Source organism: Eriocheir sinensis, chromosome 64 (genome assembly GCF_024679095.1).
Source record: "Eriocheir sinensis breed Jianghai 21 chromosome 64, ASM2467909v1, whole genome shotgun sequence".
NCBI classification, from domain to species: domain Eukaryota; kingdom Metazoa; phylum Arthropoda; class Malacostraca; order Decapoda; family Varunidae; genus Eriocheir; species Eriocheir sinensis.
The window spans coordinates 4661692-4672100 of record NC_066572.1 but is presented as its reverse complement, the minus strand read 5'-3'; the positions used below and the strand labels follow the sequence as shown (position 1 = coordinate 4672100).

At 42.3% G+C, this 10409-nt stretch overlaps 1 protein-coding gene across 1 annotated transcript; it reads left to right on the top strand.

Moving 5' to 3' along the window:
- The first annotated feature begins 4276 nt into the window (after window positions 1-4276).
- Window positions 4277-9006, top strand: LOC126987324 (putative nuclease HARBI1). Its single transcript, XM_050844236.1, has 5 exons — window positions 4277-5099; window positions 7504-7624; window positions 7722-7900; window positions 8028-8108; window positions 8982-9006. The coding sequence occupies exons 1-4, from the start codon at window positions 4354-4356 to the stop codon at window positions 8062-8064; spliced, it is 1083 nt and encodes a 360-aa protein (XP_050700193.1). The 5' UTR covers window positions 4277-4353; the 3' UTR covers window positions 8065-8108; window positions 8982-9006.
- Window positions 9007-10409: the final 1403 nt, after the last annotated feature.

Sequence of the window (10409 nt, the reverse complement as noted above, 5' to 3'; positions counted from 1 at the left end):
TTTATCTCACGTCTTGCTTTGCTGAATGGGGCATCTGATACTTTCCATATTATTCGTGAGACACCTGATTGGCTGAGTCCCGAGGCATCTCCCACAACACTGAAAGCTTCCACTAGCATATAATCTAAGTACTGTCAACACTAGCGTGTGAGTAGGGATGGCATGAGATCTTGTCACACGACCTAGGTCTGGTTCCAATTCATCAGAGCCAAAGTATTTCCGTACGAGGGAATCTATATCATCTCAGGAGATGTTCGTCTTCCACTTCTAGGAGGTTCAAGGGGTCTCTGAAGACCCTTTCTCTCCTCAAAGAGCGGTCGTGTGCTAATACTGCTTGTAACTCAATAATTTCTTCATTTTCTTCAGTATTTTGGGGTCTTTTGGCTTTTTTTTTTTTCTTCGCCATTCTTCAGGTTTCGCTGCTCTTATGAGGAGACCACTCATGTATTTCCAATTTTTACCAGGCTTTATTTAGAGCTAAACTCTTATAACCATTGTGTTTCTCATGAGCATTTACATATTCTGGCCAATTTTCATAACTTTTGGGTCATAAATAGTATATATTTTAATTGTTTTTATATGCTGACATATAAAATTACAGAAAAAATCAAAGATTACTTTCTTTGAGGAGATATTTATTCCAGCGTATTTTAAAGACATTCAGCAATAAATCTATAAACCGAAAATTCTCCTATCACTCCAAAAATATGCTAAAAATGCAACTCGAAAAAAAACTTCTTTTTTTTTCCTCATTCGTGATTTTTTTGCAAGTCGCGTAATAATGTTTTGTACAAAATCGCTTTATAGTTTTAAACATACATATTCATGCAATAAGTGTGCAAAGTGTCAGTTCTGTATTATAAAAAAGACAGGAGATATAAACCATGGAAGTTGGAAAAATGTGTTTTGAGAAAATCACAAATAAACATTTATGTCTAAAAAAGCTTGAATGCAAAAGCTATTTGAGTGTACCGTATTTTTATACGTTCTCTATAATATGTAGATAATACTAAACGTAAATTGACAGTGGTGTTCCATAAAAAAATACACGAAAATTTTTTTTACATATAATTCACCAAGGGCTGATCACGAGTGTGTATGTGTGTGTGTGTGTATTTGCGTGTATATATTATATATTATATCTCCTGTCCTTTTTATAATGCAGAACTGACATTTTGCACCCTTATTGCATGAATACACATTCTTTTTAGCCGAACTCCCCTACACAGCCAATTATTTTAGCAATGCTAAATAATTGGAAAAAGTATTTGCAATTGCATGCTATGGGTAGCAAAATATCTGATTGAAGGACTATATGAGTTTCAAAAAGATATACAGGGTGTCCCACGAGTTATGGTAAATACTTTGAGAGATGATATATCAGGTAATTCTAAGTGAAAATTACTCTATACACATATGCTCGTTTTTGCTTTATTATGCGAGAAATTGAGTGTTTAGGTGTGGCGGTTTGTGTGCTGCCGGGGGCTGCGGGGCCATGTTGTGTAGGGAGCAACAGCTGACTGACTGCCCGGGCGTGATGCCGCCAATCTGTAGCCTAGTGATAAACATTTGCATTTATTACAACATGGGGCTGCATTATCAACAAATAACACTTACTGAGTGACCAAATAAATTACTGTGCGGGATAATCAAAGAAAAAAATACTCCGAACTTAACAATGGAACAGTTAGAAAAAACGCTTTATGCAGACATGGCAACTCACTGCGCTCACTGTGGGGCTGTGACAGTTGACACAGTGTAGTGTTTAAACGCCAGTGTGATAACTCACCTTACAACAAGTGTTCAAAGTGAGAGCCTTCACACTCAATACACTTCCTTGCTCGATCCAGGACCGATGTCGTCACCCTCCTCAGCATTGGTCTGTTGTTCTTATTTCCTGTTTCATTTCCTGGATCCGCTGAATTAGCTGTTCTCTTGAATGCGGTTTATTCTTGTACACCAAAGACTTCATGTGACCCCATAAGTAGAAATCCAGTGGTGTTAGGTCAGGGGATCTCGCTGGCCATTGCTGAGGGCCTCCTCGACCAATCCACCTCTCAGGAAATAGCTGGTTGAGGTATTCCTTGACTCGTTTACTGGAGTGTGGTGGTGCACCATCCTGTTGTAGTATGAGATGTTCATAAATGTGTAGTGGAACTTCTGTCAGAAGGAGAGGAAGCTCATCTCTCAAAAAGTCATGGTAGACGTCCCCTGTTAGGCGCCCTCGAAAATGAAAGGTCCAAGAAGTAGGTCATCCACAATGCCACACCAAACGTTTACGGAGAAGCGATGCTGGAAGTTGCTTTCAACAGTTTGGTGTGGATTTTCCTTTGCCCACCAGTGATCATTGTGAGTGTTTGTTACTCCGTGGCGTGTAAATGTTGCCTCGTCTGTGTACAGAATGTGGTTGCTGTGGTGTTGGTGTTGAAGGAGCCAGTGACAAAAATTCAGTCTCTTTTCATGGTCTTCTGGTTTTAGGTGTTGTGTTTTGTAAATGGTACGGGTGAAAGCCTTCTCTCCTCAGCGTGCGCCAAGCTGACATGCGTGTAACTCCCAGACGCGATGAAAGCCTCCGTGTGCTTATGCTCGGGCTTCTTAATGCTGCTTGAACAACACCCCTACCTTCCTGTGCCCCTTCTGCACGCTCAGCTGTTGCAAGCACTCCCGGGAAAGTTCCAAAATCTCTTAGGTGCTGGAAAACTCGGGAAAATACTCTGCTGTCAGGATGTCTTCTGTCAGGATATTTTTGTCTGTATTCTTGTGCGGCAGCCCAGGAGCTACCGTTACAGAATCCGTAGATGAACATCATGTCTGAGTATTCAATATTAGTGAAGGTAAAGGGCATTTTCCAGAGGTTATTTCGATAAAGTGTAGTCAGGAAACACTTCTCAGTGCGACGTTTACGCGCGCCTCAACAGACTGTCGGCATTCCTTGCTGTGAGTTGCCATGTCTGCATAAAGCGTTTTTTCTAACTGTTCCATTGTTAAGTTCGGAGTATTTTTTTCTTTGATTATCCCGCACAGTAATTTATTTGGTCACTCAGTAAGTGTTATTTGTTGATAATGCAGCCCCATGTTGTAATAAATGCAAATGTTTATCACTAGGCTACAGATTGGCGGCATCACGCCCGGGCAGTCAGTCAGCTGTTGCTCCCTACACAACATGGCCCCGCAGCCCCCGCCAGCACACAAACCGCCACACCTAAACACTCAATTTCTCGCATAATAGAGCAAAAACGAGCATATGTGTATAGAGTAATTTTCACTTAGAATTACCTGATATATCATCTCTCAAAGTATTCCATAACTCGTGGGACACCCTGTATAAATAAATAAAGCCAATAATGGCTCTCAAAGTTTCCCGCCTCATGAAAAAAAGCGCGCGAAATATGTGACACGTCGGAAGGTTCCTAATAGTCCCGTTTTCTTTTCCTCTCTCAGACTGACCGATGGGAAGGTTCCTAAGAATAGCCCCGTTTTCTTTTCCCTCTCTCTGTCTGTCAGTCTCTCTCTCTCTCTCTCTCTCTCTCTCTCTCTCTCTCTCTCTCTCTCTCTCTCTCTCTCTCAATTACTATTTTTATGTTATTTGCATTATTACCGTCTTGTATTTTACCGAAATGGTGTACCGAACCACATTGACCAAACAATGGAAAAGGTAAGAATAAGTAAAATACAAATTTACTATATACTTTATTTTATTTATAACTCCGGAGAGTTTGCCCTATTCCTAGGGTACCAGTGTGGAGTCTGGGTCCTCACGTCTCTTGTTGTCTTGGATTCCTGGGAAGAAACGGGAGTCTGGGTCCCCACGTCTCTTGTCTTGGATTCCTGGGAAGAAACGGGAAAGAAACAAATGAATTTACAAAATATGAGGGGAAACATACAGATAGGAAAAAGGGGTTGATAAATCACACATACACTGATATGGCTATGGAGCAGAGTCAACTACCTATCCTAACACTCTCCCTCTCTCGTAAACGGTAGTTTTTTTTTTCTTTTTTTTTGAGAGAGAGAGAGAGAGAGAGAGAGAGAGAGAGAGAGAGAGAGTACTATTTATGGAAATAAGGTTTTCATTCAAAATATAGAATAAGAAACACAGTACTCGACCTAAATCTTGCATCTTTCTACTAACCTCAAAAGGAGTTCGGGGATCTGGGCCCGTACTTATAAAGAGTATGTTTCGCTTATGTGAGACATAAATCAAGAAAATGGCGGACACCGAGACATAAGGGAAGCATAACCCTTATGTTTCAAGTTCAACTAAGCGGAACATAAACTGACTCGCCAGCTACGCGCGGGGTGGAGGTAACATTGCAATCCTTATGTCGACATAAGCGAGGCATAACAGTCAAGATGGCAGAGCTAGTGGGTGCGCGTCCGCGGCAGCTGAGGACTTTTCGGGCACGAAGAGACGTCCTTGATGAACTTCCGGACCCGGAATTGATCAAGAGGTACCGCCTGGACCGTGCAGGGATACTCTTCGTGGCTGATTTGGTGCGTGAGGCCTTGACTGCTCCTACAAACAGGAACCAAGCCCTCTCCCCGGAGATGAAGGTCCTCGTAACACTGAGGTATCTTGCTACGGGCAAAATGCAGCAGTGTAGCAGCGACGACTTGGGGCCTTCACAACAGACCGTCATCAGGGTCACCCGGGAGACTGTGTACGCCCTTGCACAGCCTCATATAGTGAGACGCTTCATCAAGTTCCCCCTCACTGTGCAAGAAACTCAGGTGAAGCGGCGAGAGTTTGAGGAAATTGCGGGATTTCCTGGTGTGGTAGGGGCAGTAGACGGAACACATGTGAGGATTGTTGCACCCAAGGAATTTGAGGCAGAGTATGTGAACAGAAAAGGACACCACTCTATAAATGTGCAAATCGTATGTGACACACACGGGAGAATTTTACACCAAACTGCAAACTGGCCCGGGTCTGTCCATGACGCACGTATTTTGCGTGAAAGTGCTCTGTTCACAGGGTTCGAGAGGGGTATGGTCCCTGCAGGATGCCACTTATTGGGAGACAGTGCCTACCCCTCCAAGAAGTGGCTCCTGACACCCTATGTACGACCTCAGCCGGGCCCACAGTCCGCCTATAATAGGTAAGTTTTTGTGCACACACACACACACACACACACACACACACACACACCGACATTCGTGTTGTAATTAATGTCTACTATGGCAAAGTGGTCCCTGCAGCCTCATCTGTTCTACCCGCGCTGGGCTAGGTTGCCAGTCTTATTCATTCTGTGCTGCAGTGTTACCACGGTGTTACACTCACACTCCTCAACTCTACCAAGCTTAATAACCTAACCTTACCTATCCTAACCTAATCAAACCTAACCTAATTTAACCTAACATAATCTAAACTATCCTAACCTAACCCATCCTAACCTAACCTAATCTAACATAACATAACCTAAACTAACATAACGTAGCCTAGTCTAACCTAATATAACCTAACCAAACTTAGCGCAGCCTGGCACTCCTTGGGAGTCGAGGTTGTGGTAACACCAGCAGAAAATGCATTACTGGCAACATAGCCCAGCGCATGTAGAGGAGCTGAGACAATAGGGACCACTTTGTGATAGGATTGCCGTAATATCTTTCATCATTGCTTATCATTTCAGGCTTAGGCCATGCAAACTACACTAATGTAGGAAAATTAGCTAAGTTGGGTAACAGTATTATGATTAGCTAACAGTGCTCTTATACATTCATCCTTTTTCCAATCATGGCTGTGTTTTACTTCTTAAAACCCCTTGTATGTTCATTAGAAAAATCTAGCATAACAACCCTTAAGTGCAGGATTATAAATCTTACAGAAACAATATTGTTGTCCCATGACGTTGCATTGCTAATTTGAAACTTGACAAGGTATTGTCTAGAAAAGGTTGCTGCAATTTTAGGTTGTTACAGTTAGGCTTGATCTTTTTGTAATTTCAGTATTGCTAGTACATACTAGTCTATGAGGGGGAAAATGTAATATAGGTAGGGTTAATGAACTTAGTGTGAAACATGACATTCTTAAAGGAAAGTTTGATAAATCTTAAGAATAGCGGCTCCATTCCCTCCACCACCCCAGCACCCTACCCCCAAGACAAGCCTGGTGACCTGTGGGGAAGCTGAGTTTAGGGGGGAAAGCCCAAATCACTGAAAATTTGGCCCCCACAATTTCCCCAGAAAAATCCCCAAATTAGGGAAAATTCCCTTGTCGAAAGTAATTAAAGTCCCTAACGCATGCTCTTGTAATCTATTCCAATATAACTTGGCAGCCGCTGCAGCCGATCTGTTGACGAGTGTCGGGCGTGTCATTGGATGGCAAGCATAGTGACCCCCCTCCCAATCCGTCCCGCGTCGCATAATTTTTTGACGGGCCACACTGCATGTCGAGTATATTTAAACTACCCCAACCGAACCTTACGACCTAACAGCTAACTACCCCCTCTCGACTCCCCCTGGACCCCCCCTCCTTCTTAAATTATCCCAACCGAACTTTACAACCTAACAACAAAAAATATAGAATGCCCTCAGAAATACTTACAAAATTAAGAGGAAGTAGATGCAGCATGCGTCTCCTGTGGGTGGTTACAGGGGTTATATAGTGCAGCTGCCTCTTGAAGGAAGACATGCAAGCGTTTGTTAGGGTCATTAATGGCCATAAGAAACATGCTCCGTGCGAGGTACCCCACAACGTGCTTCTGCCTCCTGCCAAAGAGGGCACTTTTCTTTGCTTCCCTCCACAACCGCTCGATATTGTTTGTGGCGAACACACAAGTCAAGCAAGTCTCTTGCTTTCCCGGAGTACCGCAAGCAGAAGTCAATGAGGCCATAATCGCAGTCGGTACACCTTTCCAATGCCATGACACAGACAGAAGTGACGGAGGTGAGGAATTTAAGGTATCCAAGCTGCAGGTGAGGAAACCCGAATATCCCTAAACGTGAAAAAATCCCTAAATCTGGGGCAATGCTCTTCAATGAGAACCCAAGCAGATTATGTTATGGCTTAGATTTCAACTTCATTTTCAATGTAATAAATTTGGGCAAGAGTGTCATGCCTTGTCTGAAGGCAGAAAGACGCGTAATAAATTACAAATACATTTTTTCGTGTATAATTCGTTCTTCCCTTGTCCTCCCCCTCCTAACCCTACAAGTGTGAAAAGCTGCAGAATTTGTACGTGACAGTACGTCACAGTACCTGCACGCACACAAACAAACATATGGATTCCACCAGCCTCCTGCAAGCCAGTCTCATCGCCCATCGACTTGGAAAAAATCGTGAGGCCCGCGTGGAGAAATACACCCCTTGTGACAAACACGGCTGACCACTTGTCAAAATCCCGTCGTATGTGCTAGTAATGTTGTAATTACCACCATACCGTGCCCTTTATGCGCACCCGCTAGGAGCCGCTATTCTTAAGATTATCCGAAAGTTGTTTTTAAGTTCAGTTGCAAAAGCAATTTTTACAGTATCACTACATTGTCATTAACTAAAAATTTCAGAGCACACAAAAGGACAAGGAGCACAGTGGAGAGGGGGATTGGCCAGTGGAAGCGGAGATTTCATGTGCTCCATGGTGAAATCAGAGTCAGCCCTCCTGCATATGTGTGTAGAATAATACAGGTATGTAGACAATCAAGTGATGATCACATCTCAATACTGTATCGTCCACTACACAACAATAATTTTTATTACTTGTTAATATTAACTCTGTCTGTAGGTGTGTGCTATTTTGCACAACATCTGCAAAGACAGACGCCTCCCTGTACCCGAGGAAGGAGAGGACGAGGGTGATGGTGCAGTTTTCCATGAGGACCCACCTGTCCCACTACCACCTGTACCTGGACGAGTTCGGGAAGGTCTGCTCTACAGGGATGAGTTTGTCAACCTTCACTTCATGTAAGTTACAAATATCAAAATTAAATGTTTTGTGTATCAGCCTGTATCTTTCCATGCTGCTCAGTATTTAATTTTAAATTTTCATTTAAAGAATCTTACTATTGCAATGTTTCAATTTTTGTTGCAGTGACAGACCTCAACCTCAGCCTCGTGCAGCTGTGTGATGCTTCCCGACCCATCAACAGGTTAATTCCACACCTACTTCCAAGTATGTGTGTTTGTAATACAATTGTGTGGATTTGATATATATATATATATATATATATATATATATATATAGAGATATATATATATATATATATAGTACAAATCCAAATTCGTATCACTAATAAATGCAGAAGCTATACTCAGTATTCAAATAAATTTATTACAGTATTTGGTAAGAAATTTTCACCAGTATGTATGGTTTAAAACAGCCAATATACTCATGATTGCCTTTACTTTTTTTCTAATATTAAGCAATAAATGATTTTTTTTAACAATAAATAAATAAATAAATTCCTTTATAATAAATAACTATGTAGGAAAACTACATAATGGAGATCCTAAGGAAAAATATATTACAGGAAAGCTAATGTAGAAGAGAGTACCGGCAGGGTAGAAAGGGTGGAGTGTGTTTGAGAGAAGAGGCAGGGTGAGGTGTGTGAAGGAGAGTAGGGGCAGGGTGGAGTGTTTTAAGGAAAGTAGAGGCAGGGTGGAGTGTGTGAAGGAAAGTAGAGGCAGGGTGGAGTGTGTGAAGGAAAGTAGAGCCAGGGTGGAGTGTGTGAAGGAGAGTAGAGGCAGGGTGGAGTGTGTGAAGGAGAGAAGAGGCAGAGGAGGTGTGTGAAGGAGAGTAGAGGCATGGTGGAGTATGTGAAGGAGAGAAGAGGCTGGGTGGAGTGTGTGAGTAGAAACAGGATGGATTTTGCAAAAGAGAGGAGAGACAGGGTGGAGTGTGTGGGGTAGTAGCGGCATGGTGGAGTGTATTTGTGTGTTACATTAGTTTTTTTACTTGAAGTTCGAGTAGGGTTTTATGTACTTTTAAATTTTCAGTTTCTTGTTTAAGTTTTTTTAATTCTGCCTGTTTAATTTCTACTTGTAGCTCTGCAGCCTGCAGTTCAAGTTCCTCTTCAGGCGGATGAACTGCAGCTCCTCCTCATCCACCAACATGGTGCAGGTCCCAACTGGTGTACTGGAGGAAGCTGCAGCGGCAGGAACTACTGGTGGTGGTGTGGTGGTGGTTTGAGGTGTGTCTGTGCTGGGTTGGGGAGGGACAGGTGGTGTGACATCCACCTGAAGACTCCTGGCAAAAATACATCCATCAGTACCTGCACTCATAATTTTCTTGTGTTATTTGACTTGCATCCCCATTTATGGAAACAATACAGTTTAGGTTGAAAAGCCTTTGCAGGAAAGGAGTGTGTGTTCCAGAGGTCATTTCTTTGGTGTTCTGCTGTTCAGTACGTAATGCCTACGTCGTTAAGGACAACTAGCATGGTTCATGAGTAAGCAGACCTGACCGAGGTCAGACGTGGGTCACGGCGCTCCGAATGGAGTAGCCCGGGGCCAGCTTGTTGGCCTCTCCCCTGCCCCTCCATCCGCCTCTCCCTTTTCATCAAAAACCCAACATCGTAAGAAACTATTGTGACATCAAGCTTAATCATGGTGACAGACAGTGAGTGCTATGTGTTTGTGGTCCCGTGAAGACACTGAAGTTTAGAAATGGTCAGTGTGACATCGACACGGCCTTACTATCCAGCCGACGTCCCAGGTGCCCCGAGGTACACCAGCCCGACCATCATGCTGCTGGGAGAACTCTGTTCAGCCGCCTCTACCTGCACCCCTGCCATCAGCGGCGACCTGACCCTTTTTTGACCTATACCCCTTTCATATTGTAATTTCCCATTTTTTTCAAATATATTTCAAAATTTGTATTTTAAATCTGTATTTTCAGCTTTACAGCTGCAATCACTTAATAGACCGTTTTATTTTATTATTACTAGGAAGGATGTCTCAACACATTATCAAGTCAGCTCTCGATAGCAATTGAATAAATTTCTGTACACATTGTTCCTCACTGTTTGATTCCATGATTGCCCTAATATGGACTGCATACAGCAGCATGATAGTATTGGGTAAATAATAATAATATGTAATAGTATTCTATAATAATACTTTAAGCAGAAAACTGTGGACTTTAGGAGATGGAAAGCAATACCTCCTCCTTGTGTACTGCAGTTTTCTAAAAGGAAAGCAAATTATTTTCAACAGTAACAGCAAGACCTATTTTGGAGAACTTTAAATCTACAATCTACCTGACAGGCATTTCTCAGTAAAATGAACTAACACAACTGATAAATCATTTGGAAATGTCATGTACATGTTAGAGTAATATTTTTGTCCATTTGGATTTAAGAATATTTATTCTTATTTTTGTAATGAAGTAATGTCAGACATATGAGACACTTCATAAAGCAATACATTTAGTACAAATTAATGACACCTATGAGACATTTTAGGTTTATCCATA

What these genes read in the sequence shown, in the direction of transcription:
- LOC126987324 (XM_050844236.1), top strand. Translation starts at nt 4,354, where the DNA reads ATGGCAGAGCTAGTGGGTGCGCGTCCGCGGCAGCTGAGGACTTTTCGG. An exon ending in CCACAGTCCGCCTATAATAG is followed by an intron (nt 5,100 to 7,503) that starts GTAAGTTTTTGT and finishes TAAAAATTTCAG; the next exon opens with AGCACACAAAAGGACAAGGA. An exon ending in TTTGTCAACCTTCACTTCAT is followed by an intron (nt 7,901 to 8,027) that starts GTAAGTTACAAA and finishes TTTTTGTTGCAG; the next exon opens with TGACAGACCTCAACCTCAGC.